General features: G+C 44.0%; 1 protein-coding gene across 2 annotated transcripts in view; it reads right to left on the reverse strand.

Moving 5' to 3' along the window:
• The window catches only part of eva1aa (eva-1 homolog A, regulator of programmed cell death a), a 189,246-nt gene that overhangs the window by 10,895 nt on the left and 157,075 nt on the right, over nt 1-21,276 (reverse strand). For both annotated transcript variants that reach the window (XM_029734229.1, XM_029734230.1), the window contains one exon: nt 1,751-1,897. In XM_029734229.1, coding sequence (XP_029590089.1) covers nt 1,751-1,897 — 147 coding nt within the window. The remainder of the gene's footprint in view (nt 1-1,750; nt 1,898-21,276) is intronic.

Below are 21,276 nucleotides of genomic sequence, written 5' to 3' on the forward strand. Positions count from 1 at the left end.
TGTCCAAACTTTTGACTGGTACTGTATGTGTGTGTACATGTATGTATGTGTACATGTACAGTTGAAGTCGGAAGTTTACATACACTTAGGTTGGAGTCATTAAAACTCGTTTTTCAACCACTCCACAAATTTCTTGTTAAATAAAATAAAATCAAATTGTATTTGTCACATACACATGGTTAGCAGATGTTAATGTGATTGTAGCGAAATGCTTGTGCTTCTAGTTCTGACCATGCAGCAATATCTAACAAGTAATCTAACAATTTCACAACAACTACCTTATACACACAAGTGTAAAGGAATGAATAAGAATAACAAACTATAGTTTTGGCAAGTCAGTTAGGACATCTACTTTGTGCATGACACAAGTCATTTTTCCAACAAGACAGATTATTTCACTTATAATTCACTGTATCATAATTCCAGTGGGTCAGAAGTTTACATACACTAAGTTGATTGTGCCTTTAAACTACTTGGAAAATTCCAGAAAATTATGTAATGGCTTTAGAAGCTTCTGATAGGCTAATTAAAATAATTTTAGTCAATTGGAGGTGTGCCTGTGGATGTATTTCAAGGCCTACCTTCAAACTCAGTGCCTCTTTGCTTGACATCACAGGAAAATCAAAAGAAATCAGCCAAGACCTCAGAAAAAAAGTCTGGTTCATCCTTGGGAGCAATTTCCAAACACCTGAAGGTACCACGTTCATCTGTACAAACAATAGTACGCAAGTATAAACACCATGGGACCACGCAGCCATCATACCGCTCAGGAAGGAGACACATTCTGTCTCCTAGAGAGGAACATACGTTGGTGTGAAAAGTGCAAATCAATCCCAGAACAACAGCAAAGGACCTTGTGAAGATGCTGGAGGAAACAAGTACAAAAGTATATATATCCACAGTAAAACGAGTCCCATATCGACATAACCTGAAAGGCCGCTCAGCAAGGAAGAAGCCACTGCTCCAAAACCGCCATAAAAAAGCCAGACTACGGTTTGCAACTGCACATGGGGACAAAGATCATACTTTTTCCTCTGGTCTGATGAAAAAAAAATAGAACTGTTTGGCCATAATGACCATCGTTATGTTTGGAGGAAAAAGGGGGAGGCTTGCAAGCCGAATAAAACCATCCCAACCGTGAAGCATGGGGGTGGTAGCATCATGTTGTGGGGGTGCTTTGCTGCAGGAGGGACTGGTGCTCTTCACAAAATAGATGGCATCATGAGGTAGGAAAAGTATGTGGATATATTGAAGCAACATCTCAAGACCTCAGTCAGGAAGTTAAAGCTTGGTCGCAAATGGGTCTTCCAAATGGACAATGACCCCAAGCATACTTCCAAAGTTGTGGCAAAATGGCTTAAGGACAACAAAGTCAAGGTATTGGAGTGGCCATCACAAAGCCCTGACTTACTTATTGTGGGAAGCTTGTTGAAGGCTACCAGAAATGTTTGACCCAAGTTAAACAATTTAAAGGCAATGCTACCAAATACTAATTGAGTGTATGTAAACTTCTGACACACTGGGAATGTGATGAAAGAAACAAAAGCGGAAATAAATCATTATCTCTACTATTATTATGATATTTCACATTCTTCAAATAAAGTGGTGATCCTAACTGACCTAAGACAGGGAATTTTTACTCGGATTAAATGTCAGGAATTGTGAAAAACTGAGTTTAAATTGATTTAGCTAAGGTGTATGTGAACTTCCGACTTCAACTGTACATGTATGCGTGTGTGCAACCACTCACCTGAGAGCACAGAGTCAGAGTTTATGACCAACGTCTCATCAGGGGGAGCACTGTCTCCAACCACGTCTGGGTCATGGGCACGGGGCGGTGCGGGGTAAAACACTGGTACTCTGGGGCTGGGCACCTGCTGCAGCAAATTCTTTGGGACTGGAGAGAGAGAGTGGGAAGGAAGGAGAGAGGTAGAGAAATTTGTCATTTCTCCTCATGTACACAGAGAAAGAGAGAGACAGAGAGAGAGGAGAGAGACAGAGAGAGAGAGGAGAGGGAGAGAGAGGGGGGGTATTGGAAGGAGGGCGAGAGGAAAAACAGAGACCACCTTCCTCTGACCCTGCAGTGGGCCATTCCCCAAAGTTACGCTCCTCGCCTGTCTAACCTCCCCCTTCCTTCCACCTCACAACATCCTGTGAGTCAGGGAAAACCGCAGTCATGACCCAGACATACAAACATGTACCCACAATGAACAGGGTCAAACATGAACCCACAATGAACAGGGTCAAACATGAACCCACAATGAACAGGGTCAAACATGAACCCACAATGAACAGGGTCAAACATCAACACACAATGAACAGGGTCAAACATCAACACACAATGAACAGGGTCAAACATGAACCCACAATGAACAGGGTCAAACATGAACCCACAATGAACAGGGTCAAACATGAACCCACAATGAACAGGGTCAAACATCAACACACAATGAACAGGGTCAAACATGAACCCACAATGAACAGGGTCAAAAACTCCTGCCCCCCTCACATGTGGTTTTGCGAACCTGACATGACCACACTTTCGGGTCTGTCTGTCTGTCTGTCTGTCTGTCTGTCTGTCTGTCTGTCTGTCTGTCTGTCTGTCTGTCTGTCTGTCTGTCTGTCTGTCTGTCTGTCTGTCTGTCTGTCTGTCTGTCTGTCTGTCTGTCTGTCTGTCTGTCTGTCTGTCAGTCAGTCAGTCAGTCAGTCAGTCAGTCAGTCAGTCACGGGTTGATTTATTGCCTACAACACAGTACGTCTGTCTGTCCGTCTGCCCACGCTCCATTTCCACTGGCCCGCGCACCAAAAGAACCCGCGTGAAAAACAAAACCAAAACGCCTGCTTCTTTTTCACCGAGCTCAGCAGAACAAGCACTACTTATCCACACAGTCAACATTTGGGGAGAAAAAAGGGGATATTAGTTGGAAAGCCATTGGTGTATAAATACAGCAAACAAATGTACTGAGACAATATTTGGCTGTGGTCCAAGAAAGAGCCAATAAAAGTCTTGGGCCAGACCTCACAAGCCCTGTCAGCAGTATACTGTACACTGAGTGTACAAAACATTAGGAACACCTGCTCTTTCCATGACAGACTGACCAGGTGAATCCAGGTGAAAGATATGAATCCTTATTGATGTCACTAGTTAAATCCACTTCAAATCAGTGTCGATGGGGAGGAGACAGGTTCAAGAAGGATTTTTAAGCCTTTTGACAATTGAGACATGGATTGTATGTGTGCCATTCAGAGTGTGAATAGGCAAGACAAACGATCCTTTGAACAGGGTATGATAGTAGGTGCCAGGCACACCGGTGTGTGTCAAGAACTGCAATGCTGCTGGGTTTTTCATGCTTAACAGTTTCCTGTGTATATCAAGAATGTTCCACCACCCAAAGGACAGTTAGATTCCATATGTGTTATTTCATAGTTTAAGTCTTCTCTATTATTCTACAATGTAGAAAATACTAAACATAAAGAAAAACCCTGGAATGAGTAGGTGTGTCCAAACTTTTGACTGGTATTGTATATAAAGTATGAACTAGGCCTATATATGGAACTCTATGGGCGTGTTTCCCAGATTATACTAGCTAGTCCTGGTCCTAAAAGCTCAATTTGGGAATCTCCATTAAATATGCCCTAAAAGTCACAGAGCATTTGTTCATCACAAACAACTTTGCTGTTGCAAATGTTGCCAACAAACTATATATACCCTGTCATTACATCATTTAAATCCTCAATTTCACCTTTCTGAGGACTTTTACAGCAAATATATTCCTGTCATACGGTCTAGCCTTAATCCATCGTACAAAATACTCCTCTAGATGCAGACGGCTTTCATATCAGTGGTTTCAACGAAGGCTATGTGGAAACAGTGGTTCTGGTGTGCATGTGGAGAGCTACACATTGACATGAATGTCCAAAGACAATCTCACAGCTACATTGTAATGATGTAATGACAAGGTATATTTTGTAGGAGAAAATGTGCATCAGCAAAGTTCCATTCGACTGCAGAAAACCCTTCTCCTACCATATAGAGAGAGGGATGGAGGCAGAGACCCACACTACCATATAGAGAGAGGGATGGAGGCAGAGACCCACACTACCATATAGAGAGAGGGATGGAGGCAGAGACCCACACTACCATATAGAGAGAGGGATGGAGGCAGAGACCCACACTACCATATAGAGAGAGGGATGGAGGCAGAGACCCTCACTACCATATAGAGAGAGGGATGGAGGCAGAGACCCTCCCTACCATATAGAGAGAGGGATGGAGGCAGAGACCCACACTACCATATAGAGAGAGGGATGGAGGCAGAGACCCACACTACCATATAGAGAGAGGGATGGAGGCAGAGACCCACACTACCATATAGAGAGAGGGATGGAGGCAGAGACCCACACTACCATATAGAGAGAGGGATGGAGGCAGAGACCCTCACTACCATATAGAGAGAGGGATGGAGGCAGAGACCCACACTACCATATAGAGAGAGGGATGGAGGCAGAGACCCACCCTACCATATAGAGAGAGGGATGGAGGCAGAGACCCACACTACCATATAGAGAGAGGGATGGAGGCAGAGACCCACACTACCATATAGAGAGAGGGATGGAGGCAGAGACCCACCCTACCATATAGAGAGAGGGATGGAGGCAGAGACCCACCCTACCATATAGAGAGAGGGATGGAGGCAGAGACCCACCCTACCATATAGAGAGAGGGATGGAGGCAGAGACCCACCCTACCATATAGAGAGAGGGATGGAGGCAGAGACCCACACTACCATATAGAGAGAGGGATGGAGGCAGAGACCCACACTACCATATAGAGAGAGGGATAGAGGCAGAGACCCACACTACCATATAGAGAGAGGGATGGAGGCAGAGACCCACACTACCATATAGAGAGAGGGATGGAGGCAGAGACCCACACTACCATATAGAGAGAGGGATGGAGGCAGAGACCCACACTACCATATAGAGAGAGGGATGGAGGCAGAGACCCACACTACCATATAGAGAGAGGGATGGAGGCAGAGACCCACACTACCATATAGAGAGAGGGATGGAGGCAGAGACCCACACTACCATATACAGAGAGGGATGGAGGCAGAGACCCACACTACCATATAGAGAGAGGGATGGAGGCAGAGACCCACACTACCATATAGAGAGAGGGATGGAGGCAGAGACCCACACTACCATATAGAGAGAGGGATGGAGGCAGAGACCCTCCCTACCATATAGAGAGAGGGATGGAGGCAGAGACCCTCCCTACCATATAGAGAGAGGGGTGGAGGCAGAGACCCACACTACCATATAGAGAGAGGGATGGAGGCAGAGACCCTCCCTACCATATAGAGAGAGGGATGGAGGCAGAGGCCCTCCCTACCATATAGAGAGAGGGATGGAGGCAGAGACCCACACTACCATATAGAGAGAGGGATGGAGGCAGAGACCCACACTACCATATAGAGAGAGGGATGGAGGCAGAGACCCACACTACCATATAGAGAGAGGGACGGAGGCAGAGACCCTCCTTACCATATAGAGAGAGGGATGGAGGCAGAGACCCACACCACCATATAGAGAGAGGGATGGAGGCAGAGACCCACACTACCATATAGAGAGAGGGATGGAGGCAGAGACCCCCCCTACCATATAGAGAGAGGGATGGAGGCAGAGACCCCCCCTACCATATAGAGAGAGGGATGGAGGCAGAGACCCCCCCTACCATATAGAGAGAGGGATGGAGGCAGAGACCCACACTACCATATAGAGAGAGGGATGGAGGCAGAGACCCCCCCTACCATATAGAGAGAGGGATGGAGGCAGAGACCCACACTACCATATAGAGAGAGGGATGGAGGCAGAGACCCTCACTACCATATAGAGAGAGGGATGGAGGCAGAGACCCTCACTACCATATAGAGAGAGGGATGGAGGCAGAGACCCTCACTACCATATAGAGAGAGGGATGGAGGCAGAGACCCCCCCTACCATATAGAGAGAGGGATGGAGGCAGAGACCCACACTACCATATAGAGAGAGGGATGGAGGCAGAGACCCTCACTACCATATAGAGAGAGGGATGGAGGCAGAGACCCACACTACCATATAGAGAGAGGGATGGAGGCAGAGACCCCCCCTACCATATAGAGAGGGATGGAGGCAGAGACCCCCCCTACCATATAGAGAGAGGGATGGAGGCAGAGACCCCCCTACCATATAGAGAGAGGGATGGAGGCAGAGACCCACACTACCATATAGAGAGAGGGATGGAGGCAGAGACCCACCCTACCATATAGAGAGAGGGATGGAGGCAGAGACCCCCCTACCATATAGAGAGAGGGATGGAGGCAGAGACCCACACTACCATATAGAGAGAGGGATGGAGGCAGAGACCCCCCCTACCATATAGAGAGAGGGACGGAGGCAGAGACCCCCCTACCATATAGAGAGAGGGATGGAGGCAGAGACCCTCCCTACCATATAGAGAGAGGGATGGAGGCAGAGACCCACACTACCATATAGAGAGAGGGATGGAGGCAGAGACCCACACTACCATATAGAGAGAGGGATGGAGGCAGAGACCCCCCTACCTCCCTCCCCCTGTCCTTTCTCACCACCCTGCCAATGGTCCCTCCCCCGTCCTGATTACAGGGCTCTGATTGGCCCTAATTGGCTGCACATGTGGTATCATGTGTTACAATCCATCACCTGACTGTACACATGACTGTGAAAACCCCATGTTCTCAGGAAAGCTATTCTTAACAGTGCTTGCAGTGCTGCTGACTACTAGTAATCAACGACTGTTGGTTGTCTGGGAAATAATGGTCCAAGTTAAACTGTTGGACGCATCCCATAACACTTAGCATGATGCCAACCAATATAGCCAGCACGAGAACGGTGTGTGTGAGAGTGTGTGTGTGTGTGAGAGAGAGTGCGTGCATGCAACATGTGTAGGCATGTATGTGTGTATATGTGTGTATGCGCCTGTTTGTATGTGCGTGCGTGTATGTAAATCTATCCAAGGAGGCTGCCAGCTCAGACATGACACAGTCACAAAAACCTCCAACTTCCCAAAACAGCCACCCTGCCTTTTAATACCATGATGTCTAAGTGTAGCAGGACCCATTCAGGAATACCACAGGGAGTGGGAAGATAAGAGAGAGAGAGAGAGAGGGAGAGAGAGAGAGAGAGAAAGATACATATAGAAAATGAGAGAGGGGGAGTGAGGGAGACAGAGAAACAGAGAGAAAGAGAGATAGAGAGACAGAGAAAGATACAGATACAGAGAGAGAGCGAGAGAGGGGGGGAGGGGGAGAGAAAGAGGGAGGGTGTGTGTGTATGTATTAATGAGAAAGACAGGGAGGGAGAAAGCTAGAGAGTGAGAGGTGTGTGTATGTATTAAAGAGGAAGACAGGGAGGGAGAAAGCTAGAGAGTGAGAGGTGTGTGTGTATATGTATTAAAGAGGAAGACAGGGAGGGAGAAAGCTAGAGAGAGAGGTGTGTGTATATGTATTAAAGAGAAAGACAGGGAGGGAGAAAGCTAGAGAGTGAGGTGTGTGTGTATATGTATTAAAGAGGAAGACAGGGAGGGAGAAAGCTAGAGAGTGAGGTGTGTGTGTATATGTATTAAAGAGGAAGACAGGGAGGGAGAAAGCTAGAGAGTGAGGTGTGTGTGTATGTATTAATGAGAAAGACAGGGAGGGAGAAAGCTAGAGAGAGAGGTGTGTGTGTGTGTATTAAAGAGGAAGACAGGGAGGGAGAAAGCTAGAGAGAGAGGTGTGTGTGTGTATGTATTAAAGAGAAAGACAGGGAGGGAGAAAGCTAGAGAGTGAGAGGTGTGTGTATGTATTAAAGAGGAAGACAGGGAGGGAGAAAGCTAGAGAGAGAGAGGTGTGTGTGTATATGTATTAAAGAGGAAGACAGGGAGGGAGAAAGCTAGAGAGTGAGAGGTGTGTATATGTATTAATGAGAAAGACAGGGAGGGAGAAAGCTAGAGAGAGAGGTGTGTGTATATGTATTAAAGAGAAAGACAGGGAGGGAGAAAGCTAGAGAGTGAGGTGTGTGTGTATATGTATTAAAGAGGAAGACAGGGAGGGAGAAAGCTAGAGAGTGAGGTGTGTGTGTATATGTATTAAAGAGGAAGACAGGGAGGGAGAAAGCTAGAGAGTGAGGTGTGTGTGTATGTATTAATGAGAAAGACAGGGAGGGAGAAAGCTAGAGAGAGAGGTGTGTGTGTGTATGTATTAATGAGAAAGACAGGGAGGGAGAAAGCTAGAGAGAGAGGTGTGTGTGTATGTATTAATGAGAAAGACAGGGAGGGAGAAAGCTAGAGAGAGAGGTGTGTGTGTATATGTATTAATGAGAAAGACAGGGAGGGAGAAAGCTAGAGAGAGAGGTGTGTGTGTATGTATTAATGAGAAAGACAGGGAGGGAGAAAGCTAGAGAGTGAGGTGTGTGTGTATATGTATTAATGAGAAAGACAGGGAGGGAGAAAGCTAGAGAGAGAGGTGTGTGTGTATGTATTAATGAGAAAGACAGGGAGGGAGAAAGCTAGAGAGAGAGGTGTGTGTGTGTATGTATTAATGAGAAAGACAGGGAGGGAGAAAGCTAGAGAGTGAGGTGTGTGTGTGTGTATTAAAGAGGAAGACAGGGAGGGAGAAAGCTAGAGAGAGAGGTGTGTGTGTGTATGTATTAAAGAGAAAGACAGGGAGGGAGAAAGCTAGAGAGTGAGGTGTGTGTGTATATGTATTAATGAGAAAGACAGGGAGGGAGAAAGCTAGAGAGTGAGGTGTGTGTGTGTATGTATTAAAGAGAAAGACAGGGAGGGAGAAAGCTAGAGAGTGAGGTGTGTGTGTATATGTATTAATGAGAAAGACAGGGAGGGAGAAAGCTAGAGAGAGAGGTGTGTGTGTGTGTATTAAAGAGGAAGACAGGGAGGGAGAAAGCTAGAGAGTGAGGTGTGTGTGTATATGTATTAATGAGAAAGACAGGGAGGGAGAAAGCTAGAGAGAGAGGTGTGTGTATATGTATTAAAGAGAAAGACAGGGAGGGAGAAAGCTAGAGAGTGAGAGGTGTGTATATGTATTAATGAGAAAGACAGGGAGGGAGAAAGCTAGAGAGAGAGGTGTGTGTATATGTATTAAAGAGAAAGACAGGGAGGGAGAAAGCTAGAGAGTGAGGTGTGTGTGTAACAATGCAGAACAGAACAGAACAAGGACGTTCTCAGAGCCAGGGGAGTAGAATGGTATAGTAACACACTAGGGACTAGGTACAGTGCATTAGGAAATTATTCAGACCCCTTGACTTTTTCCACAATTTGTTACGTTACACCCTTATTCTAAAATTGATTAAATCGTTTTTTCCGTCATCCATCTACACAGAATACCCCATAAGGACAAAGCAGAAACAGGTTTTTAGACATTTTTGCTATTCTATAAAACTTAAAATAAACTGAAATATCACATTTACATAAGTGTTCAGACCCTTTACTCAGTACTTTGTTGAAGTACATTTGGCAGCGATTACAGCCTCCAGTCTTCTTGGGTATAAAGCTACAAGCTTGGCACACATGTATTTGGAGAGTTTCTCCCATTCTTCTCTGCAGATCCTCTCAAGCTCTGTCAGGTTGGATGGGGAACGTTGCTGCACAGCTATTTTCAGGTCTCCAGAGATGTTTGATTGGGTTAAAGTCTGGGCTCTGTCTGGGCCACTCAAGGACATTCAGAGACTTGTCCCGAAGCCACTCCTAGGTTGTCTTGGCTGTGTGCTTAGGGTCGTTGTCCTGTTGGAAGGTGAACTTTCGCCCCAGTCTGAGGTCCAGAGGGCTCTGGACCAGGTTTTCATCAAGGATCTCTTTGTACTTTGCTCCGTTCATCTTTGTCTCAATCCTGACAAGTCTCCCAGTCCCTGCTGCTGAAAAACATCCCCACAGCATGATGCTGCCACCACCATGCTTCACTGTAGGGATTGTGCCTGGTTTCCTGTGGACATGACGATTGTGTGTGTGTGTGTGTGTGTGTGTGTGTGTGTGTCTGCATGTGTCTGAGGGTATGAAGCACATCAGTCCTTCTCATCGTGTGTATACATACATAAACAAACACAGGTTTTCAGACGGGGTAATTTAAGAACCGGGGGACCAGTGATGAATTCCTCTACGGGGTTCTCTGGGCCCGTTTTAGATGCTGGAATGTGTTTTGGCTGTGATCAGAGACGTGTCAAGTTAAACCTAGTCTCAGGAGTTGGCTAAACAGGTAGACTGGTGAAAGCACTTGACTTTAAGAGACCTATAGAGTATAATACACATAATACCCATAAAACCTAGCGATCAAACAGGGAAATGGTTACAATCGTTTTTCCACCATTCATTTTGCCCATAGGGGATTTCAGAAACACTTAAAATAAGGGCTGTGTTTCTTATAGGCTTACCCTGGCGTGACGTTTTGATAACCGTGTAAATCTCTCTAGGACAAGGTGGGTATTTATGGGTATTATGACACCTCCACTGTGGGGCTTTATAGCAGTGTTTCTCCTACCATATAGGCAATGTGGGCCCCTGTAGCCTCCCGCCTGAAACAGCTTGGCTTCAAAAGGCTACAACTGGTGCTTTGAGGGCCTTTGATCCCCACCTGGAAATCAAACGAGGTGAAAGACCGACCTCTAGTAATATGGTCTAGTCTAGCCTTGGACTCATAACGAGGTGAAAGGCCGACCTCTAGTAATATGGTCTAGTCTAGCCTTGGACTCATAACGAGGTGAAAGACCGACCTCTAGTAATATGGTCTAGTCTAGCCTTGGACTCATAACGAGGTGAAAGACCGACCTCTAGTAATATGGTCTAGTCTAGCCTTGGACTCATAACGAGGTGAAAGACCGACCTCTAGTAATATGGTCTAGTCTAGCCTTGGGCTCATAACCAGTGGTAGTAGGGTGCCCCCCTGCCCTGGATTGAACAGCAAAGCGTTGAATTTACCAAATGCTATAATGGATACCACACATCCCTCTGGCTGGGAGCGTGAGCACACACACACACGCACGCACGCACGCACGCACACAACATAGACTGGTCCTACTCCCAGTCCACTACAATCATCACTCCCGTTTCATGATCCCAGCTGTTTAAGCCATTCACTACCCCACGACCCCCACCACACACACACACACACACGGACGTGCACGCACGCAAACACACACACACACGCACGCAAACACACACACACACACACACACACACACACACACACACACACACACACACACACACACACACACACACACACACACACACACACAGAGAAATAACCAAAACCTCATTCTAACCTACACTCTTAGAACTATAGGTCTCACTAAATATCTAATCCTATTTCTACAGTTGTGGTGAGACCATATCAAACACAACAGCAGTACCTCTGTCTGAAACGGTACCCTATTCCTACTCCGTATATAGTAGACAACTTATAGGGAACCAGTGGCATCACCATGACCTTTGACCCCTACCCAAACCAAGCGACATATCCAAACAGTGGCTTGGCGGGGTGTGTGTGTGTGTGTGTGTGTGTGTGTGTTTCCTTGACTTTATTGGGCTGGTGTGGGAGACAGAGGAGTGGAGGCTACTGTAACTGAGTCAGCCCATTGGTTCTCATAATCTGATGTGTCTGTTCCCTCGCTGGCTGGGTCAACATGGATGCACCTAAAATGCCATGTCATTAAAGTGTGCCTCGCCCTAAACTCACTCCCTCGTATCAGGCTTTTATATATGAGCTCATCACACGAGGCCAAGTTGGCCGCTCTGTAAGTCACTTCGTATCAAAAGTTCAAAACGTCTATATTGTAGATGTCATGACGTAGTACTATTATTTTTAGAAATGTTTCCCATTGGGTGAGAGCTCATGATGATGGTAAAACTAGGCTTTTCATTGGCTGAGAGCGGTATCTTGTGACAACAGCCTCAAAAAATATCACTCATAATATTGTAGATGTCATAAATAGCATGCATTACTGCACGGGACTATTATTACTACAGAATGTGGGTTATGTAATACCCCAGCATGTCCGATATTTCACGTCTAGGGATAGTCTACTATTGATCTAATGGTCTTCAGGTCACACGTCTAGTCTACTATTGGTCTAATGGTCTTCAGGTCACATGTCTAGGGATAGTCTACTATTGGTCTTCAGGTCACATGTCTAGGGATAGTCTAATATTGGTCTATTGGTCTTCAGGTCACATGTCTAGGGATAGTCTACTATTGATCTAATGGTCTTCAGGTCACATGTCTAGGGATAGTCTACTATTGATCTAATGGTCTTCAGGTCACACGTCTAGTCTACTATTGGTCTATTGGTCTTCAGGTCACATGTCTAGGGATAGTCTATTATTGGTCTAATGGTCTTCAGGTCACATGTCTAGGGATAGTCTACTATTGGTCTAATGGTCTTCAGGTCACATGTCTAGGGATAGTCTACTATTGATCTAATGGTCTTCAGGTCACACGTCTAGGGATAGTCTATTATTGGTCTATTGGTCTTCAGGTCACATGTCTAGGGATAGTCTATTATTGGTCTAATGGTCTTCAGGTCACATGTCTAGGGATAGTCTACTATTGGTCTTCAGGTCACATGTCTAGGGATAGTCTACTATTGGTCTAATGGTCTTCAGGTCACATGTCTAGGGATAGTCTACTATTGGTCTATTGGTCTTCAGGTCACATGTCTAGGGATAGTCTATTATTGGTCTTCAGGTCACATGTCTAGGGATAGTCTACTATTGGTCTTCAGGTCACATGTCTAGGGATAGTCTATTATTGGTCTAATGGTCTTCAGGTCACATGTCTAGGGATAGTCTATTATTGGTCTAATGGTCTTCAGGTCACATGTCTAGGGATAGTCTACTATTGGTCTTCAGGTCACATGTCTAGGGATAGTCTAGTATTGGTCTTCAGGTCACATGTCTAGGGATAGTCTACTATTGGTCTATTGGTCTTCAGGTCACATGTCTAGGGATAGTCTACTATTGGTCTATTGGTCTTCAGGTCACATGTCTAGGGACAGTCTAGTATTGGTCTTCAGGTCACATGTCTAGGGATAGTCTACTATTGGTCTATTGGTCTTCAGGTCACATGTCTAGGGATAGTCTAATATTGGTCTATTGGTCTTCAGGTCACATGTCTAGGGATAGTCTACTATTGGTCTAATGGTCTTCAGGTCACATGTTAGGGATAGTCTACTATTGGTCTATTGGTCTTCAGGTCACATGTCTAGGGATAGTCTACTATTGGTCTAATGGTCTTCAGGTCACATGTCTAGGGATAGTCTACTATTGGTCTATTGGTCTTCAGGTCACATGTCTAGGGATAGTCTACTATTGGTCTATTGGTCTTCAGGTGACATGTCTAGGGATAGTCTACTATTGGTCTATTGGTCTTCAGGTCAGAGAAAGTCAAAATAATAATAAGTCATGATCTGTAACCTATGCAGACATTTAACTAACTGACTTATTTGGCAATTTATTAACTCATTGGCACGAAATCGTCCACTTCATCTTTTAAAAGAGGAGTACGGCACTAGGAAAGTTGATGTGACTAAACAGATCATCTGTTTGCTACGGGCAGAGAACTTTGTTTTAAGCATCAACTTGTTCCCATGTTCTGACCCAAACTGGGTGCTGCACCTGTTAAACTCTGTAACATCCCTCAAAATACAGGGATGACAATTTACACAGGATAAGTATTATCACAGGACCTGGGAGTTTGCAGAAAAACATGACATGGCAGATTTGGACGGGACTAAAATGACAGATGTGGTGACTTGTGCTCACATACATAATTACATTACCCAACCTCCCCCAGTAAAACATATCCTTCCCAAATAGAGCTAACGACAACTGTGACGGAAATAAAAGTGAAGACAATGTGAGGCATGTTCTGTTTGATGTCGGGGCTTCTGCTAACCCAAACAAGTCATTATCTTAAAGCGAGCCGACAGCTGAGACATGAATGAAACGAGACTGAAGCTTTCTACAACGTTCACAGCCTCAGAGCTGCGGAATTCTGCTCTACATAGTAACATACAGTACAATGGGCCCTGCAGATATCGCATTCGCATAGCCATGTTCTACAATACTAGACCGTTGCCTTTCATATTTTTCTAATTCTTACCACGGCTCAAGCAATTTCTCCAACCATCGCCACATTCAAATGAAGAGAAGCTGTGTACACAGCACCGCGTTGGTTGGGAATTTTGGGGAGATGCGTGGCTGGGCTGTGCGCCCTCCCGCGGACAGTGGTCTCACCGCCACGTAGCTATGTCACAATGGGCCACCGGGCTCTGCGGCTGTGGACTCTGAATTAGCCTTTACATGGCTGTGAACTCTGAATTAGCCTTTACATGGCTGTGGACTCTGAATTAGCCTTTACATGGCTGTGAACTCTGAATTAGCCTTTACATGGCTGTGAACTCTGAATTAGCCTTTACATGGCCGTGGACTCTGAATTAGCCTTTACATGGCCGTGGACTCTGAATTAGCCTTTACATGGCCGCGGACTCTGAATTAGCCCTTTACATGGCTGTGGACTCTGAATTAGCCCTTTACATGGCTGTGGACTCTGAATTAGCCTTTACATGGCTGTGAACTCTGAATTAGCCTTTACATGGCTGTGGACTCTGAATTAGCCTTTACATGGCTGTGGACTCTGAATTAGCCTTTACATGGCCGTGGACTCTGAATTAGCCTTTACATGGCTGCGGACTCTGAATTAGCCTTTACATGGCTGTGGACTCTCTATTGAGAGTAAATGAGAGCCATCTAAAACATGAATGAGTAAACTCAACTCTACTCGACTCCATTGGCCTATTTTACCTAGGGATTAACAGAGAGGTATTCCGTTATCTTTAGTGAGAGCAGCTGTGACATGAATGAGAAATAGCGTACAAGGGACTTGAATAAGTGGGAGCCAACAGCTGAGACATGAAAAAAACTCATCTTGGCTGTATTGGCCTATTGTGATTAATAGAGCGGACAAAGCAGCAGGCCCAGATAATATTAGCAAATTGTTCTCTGGAGTCTGTTCTTTGTTTTACTACTCTAATGTTCTTCCAGTTTTCTGTACTAGTCCATTACTGGTGGAAATAAACAGATCAAAACCTGATAACTAGACTATCCTCTTTTTCTGCTTGTCAAATTGCCACTGACAGTTAGTCATTCTCTCTCTTTTATCTCTGCATCACAGTCTCTCTCTCATCTCTCTATATCTCTGCATCACAGTCTCTCTCTCATCTCTCTATATCTCTGCATCACAGTCTCTCTCTCATCTCTCTATATCTCTGCATCACAGTCTCTCTCTCATCTCTCTATATCTCTGCATCACAGTCTCTCTCTCATCTCTCTATATCTCTGCATCACAGTCTCTCTCTCATCTCTCTATATCTCTGCATCACAGTCTCTCTCTCATCTCTCTATATCTCTGCATCACAGTCTCTCTCTCATCTCTCTATATCTCTGCATCACAGTCTCTCTCTCATCTCTCTATATCTCTGCATCACAGTCTCTCTCTCATCTCTCTATATCTCTGCATCACAGTCTCTCTCTCATCTCTCATTTATCTCTGCATCACAGTCTCTCTCTCATCTCTCTATATATCTCTGCATCACAGTCTCTCTCTCATCTCTCTTTTATCTCTGAATCACAGTCTCTCTCTCATCTCTCTATATCTCTGCATCACAGTCTCTCTCTCATCTCTCTATATCTCTGCATCACAGTCTCTCTCTCATCTCTCTTTTATCTCTGCATCACAGTCTCTCTCTCATCTCTCTATATCTCTGCATCACAGTCTCTCTCTCATCTCTCTATATCTCTGCATCACAGTCTCTCTCTCATCTCTCATTTATCTCTGCATCACAGTCTCTCTCTCATCTCTCTATATATCTCTGCATCACAGTCTCTCTCTCATCTCTCTTTTATCTCTGAATCACAGTCTCTCTCTCATCTCTCTATATCTCTGCATCACAGTCTCTCTCTCATCTCTCTATATCTCTGCATCACAGTCTCTCTCTCATCTCTCTTTTATCTCTGCATCACAGTCTCTCTCTCATCTCTCTTTATCTCTGCATCACAGTCTCTCTCACATCTCTCTTTTATCTCTGCATCACAATCTCTCTCTCATCTCTCTATATCTCTGCATCACAGTCTCTCTCTCTCATCTCTCTATATCTCTGCATCACAGTCTCTCTCTCATCTCTCTATATCTCTGCATCACAGTCTAGCTACAGTCTGATCTGTCACATCTCTAGACCTAGCTACAGTCTGACCTCAGTCACATCTCTAGACCTAGCTACAGTCTGACCTCAGTCACATCTCTAGACCTAGCTACAGTCTGATCTCAGTCACATCTCTAGACCTAGCTACAGTCTGATCTGTCACATCTCTAGACCTAGCTACAGTCTGATCTGTCACATCTCTAGACCTAGCTACAGTCTGATCTCAGTCACATCTCTAGACCTAGCTACAGTCTAATGTCAGTCACATCTCTAGACCTAGCTACAGTCTGATATCTGTCACATCTCTAAACCTAGCTACAGTCTGATCTCAGTCACATCTCTAGACCTAGCTACAGTCTGATCTGTCACATCTCCAGACCTAGCTACAGTCTGACCTCAGTCACATCTCTAGACCTAGCTACAGTCTGATCTGTCACATCTCTAGACCTAGCTACAGTCTGATCTGTCACATCTCTAGACCTAGCTACAGTCTGATCTCAGTCACATGGAGAGCAGCACACATCAAGATAAACATCCCCATAACAGACTGCCATTCACTCCAACAGGAGAACTTGCCTAACTAGATTAGAGACGCTGTTCAAAATGAGAGGATATGCCTAAAGCCATTTTAGGACAACGACATGGCTCCAATGATCTCTATGGTTTCCTTATGTGAGGGTGTATGATGTTTTTGTAGTTTATAGGGTGCTGTAAGTCAGCATTTTGTCTTTTTACCCTCAGGTATGAACTTTAGGGGTACATTCATTAGTGCACTGAAGACGTTTTGCAACAAAACAAATGTGTTTCTTATTGGACAAGTTCAGGTAGATCCCTCATTATTTCAGTCCGTTTGCTTCTATTTGGTTCTTAGTGAATACACCCCAGGTTTATATCTGAGGTTTACACTCCAGGTTTATATCTGAGGTTTACACTCCAGGTTTACATCTGAGGTTTACACTCCAGGTTTACATCTGAGGTTTACACCCCAGGTTTATATCTGAGGTTTACACTCCAGGTTTATATCTGAGGTTTACACCCCAGGTTTATATCTGAGGTTTACACCCCAGGTTTATATCTGAGGTTTACACCCCAGGTTTATATCTGAGGTTTACACTCCAGGTTTATATCTGAGGTTTATATCTGAGGTTTACACTCCAGGTTTATATCTGAGGTTTACACTCCAGGTTTATATCTGAGGTTTACACTCCAGGTTTATATCTGAGGTTTACACTCCAGGTTTATATCTGAGGTTTACACTCCAGGTTTATATCTGAGGTTTACACCCCAGGTTTATATCTGAGGTTTACATCTGAGGTTTACACTCCAGGTTTATATCTGAGGTTTACACTCCAGGTTTATATCTGAGGTTTACACTCCAGGTTTATATCTGAGGTTTACACTCCAGGTTTATATCTGAGGTTTACACTCCAGGTTTACATCTGAGGTTTACACTCCAGGTTTATATCTGAGGTTTACACCCCAGGTTTATATCTGAGGTTTACACTCCAGGTTTATATCTGAGGTTTACACCCCAGGTTTATATCTGAGGTTTACACCCCAGGTTTATATCTGAGGTTTACATCTGAGGTTTACACTCCAGGTTTATATCTGAGGTTTACACTCCAGGTTTATATCTGAGGTTTACACTCCAGGTTTACATCTGAGGTTTACACTCCAGGTTTATATCTGAGGTTTACACCCCAGGTTTATATCTGAGGTTTACACCCCAGGTTTATATCTGAGGTTTACACCCCAGGTTTATATCTGAGGTTTACACCCCAGGTTTATATCTGAGGTTTACACCCCAGGTTTATATCTGAGGTTTACACTCCAGGTTTATATCTGAGGTTTATATCTGAGGTTTACACTCCAGGTTTATATCTGAGGTTTACACTCCAGGTTTATATCTGAGGTTTACACTCCAGGTTTATATCTGAGGTTTACACCCCAGGTTTATATCTGAGGTTTACACTCCAGGTTTATATCTGAGGTTTACATCTGAGGTTTATATCTGAGGTTTACACTCCAGGTTTATATCTGAGGTTTACACTCCAGGTTTAAATCTGAGGTTTACACTCCAGGCTTATATCTGAGGTTTATATCTGAGGTTTACACTCCAGGTTTATATCTGAGGTTTACACTCCAGGTTTATATCTGAGGTTTACACTCCAGGTTTATATCTGAGGTTTACACTCCAGGTTTATATCTGAGGTTTACACCCCAGGTTTATATCTGAGGTTTACATCTGAGGTTTACATCTGAGGTTTACATCTGAGGTTTACATCTGAGGTTTACATCTGAGGTTTACATCTGAGGTTTACACTCCAGGTTTATATCTGAGGTTTACATCTGAGGTTTACACCCCAGGTTTATATCTGAGGTTTACACTCCAGGTATATATCTGAGGTTTACACCCCAGGTTTATATCTGAGGTTTACACCCCAGGTTTATATCTGAGGTTTATATCTGAGGTTTACACTCCAGGTTTACATCTGAGGTTTACACTCCAGGTTTATATCTAAGGTTTACACTCCAGGTTTATATCTGAGGTTTACACTCCAGGTTTACATCTGAGGTTTACACTCCAGGTTTATATCTGAGGTTTACACTCCAGGTTTATATCTGAGGTTTACACTCCAGGTTTATATCTGAGGTTTACACCCCAGGTTTATATCTAAGGTTTACACTCCAGGTTTATATCTGAGGTTTACACTCCAGGTTTATATCTGAGGTTTATATCTGAGGTTTACACTCCAGGTTTACATCTGCGGTTTACACTCCAGGTTTATATCTGAGGTTTACACTCCAGGTTTATATCTGAGGTTTACACTCCAGGTTTATATCTGAGGTTTACACTCCAGGTTTATATCTGAGGTTTACACTCCAGGTTTATATCTGAGGTTTACACTCCAGGTTTATATCTGAGGCTTATATCTGAGGTTTACACTCCAGGTTTATATCTGAGGTTTATATCTGAGGTTTACACCCCAGGTTTATATCTGAGGTTTACACCCCAGGTTTATATCTGAGGTTTACACCCCAGGTTTATATCTGAGGCTTATATCTGAGGTTTACACTCCAGGTTTATATCTGAGGTTTATATCTGAGGTTTACACTCCAGGTTTATATCTGAGGTTTATATCTGAGGTTTACACCCCAGGTTTATATCTGAGGTTTACACCCCAGGTTTATATCTGAGGTTTACATCTGAGGTTTACATCTGAGGTTTACACTCCAGGTTTATATCTGAGGTTTACACCCCAGGTTTATATCTGAGGTTACCACTCCAGGTTTATATCTGAGGTTTACACTCCAGGTTTATATCTGAGGTTACCACTCCAGGTTTATATCTGAGGTTTACACTCCAGGTTTATATCTGAGGTTTACATCTGAGGTTTACATCTGAGGTTTACACTCCAGGTTTATATCTGAGGTTTACACCCCAGGTTTATATCTGAGGTTTACACTCCAGGTTTATATCTGAGGTTTACACTCCAGGTTTATATCTGAGGTTTACACTCCAGGTTTATATCTGAGGTTTACACCCCAGGTTTATATCTGAGGTTTACACCCCAGGTTTATATCTGAGGTTACCACTCCAGGTTTATATCTGAGGTTACCACTCCAGGTTTATATCTGAGGTTACCACTCCAGGTTTATATCTGAGGTTACCACTCCAGGTTTATATCTGAGGTTACCACTCCAGGTTTATATCTGAGGTTACCACTCCAGGTTTATATCTGAGGTTTACACCCCAGGTTTATATCTGAGGTTTACACTCCAGGTTTATATCTGAGGTTTACACTCCAGGTTTATATCTGAGGTTTACACTCCAGGTTTATATCTGAGGTTTACACTCCAGGTTTATATCTGAGGTTTACACTCCAGGTTTATATCTGAGGTTTACACTCCAGGTTTATATCTGAGGTTTACACTCCAGGTTTATATCTGAGGTTTACACTCCAGGTTTATATCTGAGGTTTACACTCCAGGTTTATATCTGAGGTTTACACTCCAGGTTTATATCTGAGGTTTACACTCCAGGTTTATATCTGAGGTTTATATCTGAGGTTTACATCTGAGGTTTACATCTGAGGTTTACATCTGAGGTTTACATCTGAGGTTTACACTCCAGGTTTATATCTGAGGTTTACACTTCAGGTTTATATCTGAGGTTTACATCTGAGGTTACCACTCCAGGTTTATATCTGAGGTTTACACTCCAGGTTTATATCTGAGGTTTACACTCCAGGTTTATATCTGAGGTTTACACTCCAGGTTTATATCTGAGGTTTACCACTCCAGGTTTATATCTGAGGTTTACACTCCAGGTTTATATCTGAGGTTACACTCCAGGTTTATATCTGAGGTTTACACTCCAGGTTTATATCTGAGGTTTACACTCCAGGTTTATATCTGAGGTTTACACTCCAGGTTTATATCTGAGGTTTACACTCCAGGTTTATATCTGAGGTTTACACCCCAGGTTTATATCTGAGGTTTACACCCAGGTTTATATCTGAGGTTTACACCCCAGGTTTATATCTGAGGTTTACACTCCAGGTTTATATCTGAGGTTTACACCCCAGGTTTATATCTGAGGTTTACACTCCAGGTTTATATCTGAGGTTTACACCCCAGGTTTATATCTGAGGTTTACACCCCAGGTTTATATCTGAGGTTACCACTCCAGGTTTATATCTGAGGTTACCACTCCAGGTTTATATCTGAGGTTTATATCTGAGGTTTACATCTGAGGTTTACACTCCAGGTTTATATCTGAGGTTTACACTCCAGGTTTATATCTGAGGTTTATATCTGAGGTTTACATCTGAGGTTTACATCTGAGGTTTACACTCCAGGTTTATTTCTGAGGTTTACACTCCAGGTTTATATCTGAGGTTTACATCTGAGGTTTACATCTGAGGTTAACACTCCAGGTTTATATCTGAGGTTTACACTCCAGGTTTATATCTGAGGTTAACACTCCAGGTTTATATCTGAGGTTTA

Source organism: Salmo trutta, chromosome 35 (assembly GCF_901001165.1).
Source record: "Salmo trutta chromosome 35, fSalTru1.1, whole genome shotgun sequence".
Taxonomy (NCBI): domain Eukaryota; kingdom Metazoa; phylum Chordata; class Actinopteri; order Salmoniformes; family Salmonidae; genus Salmo; species Salmo trutta.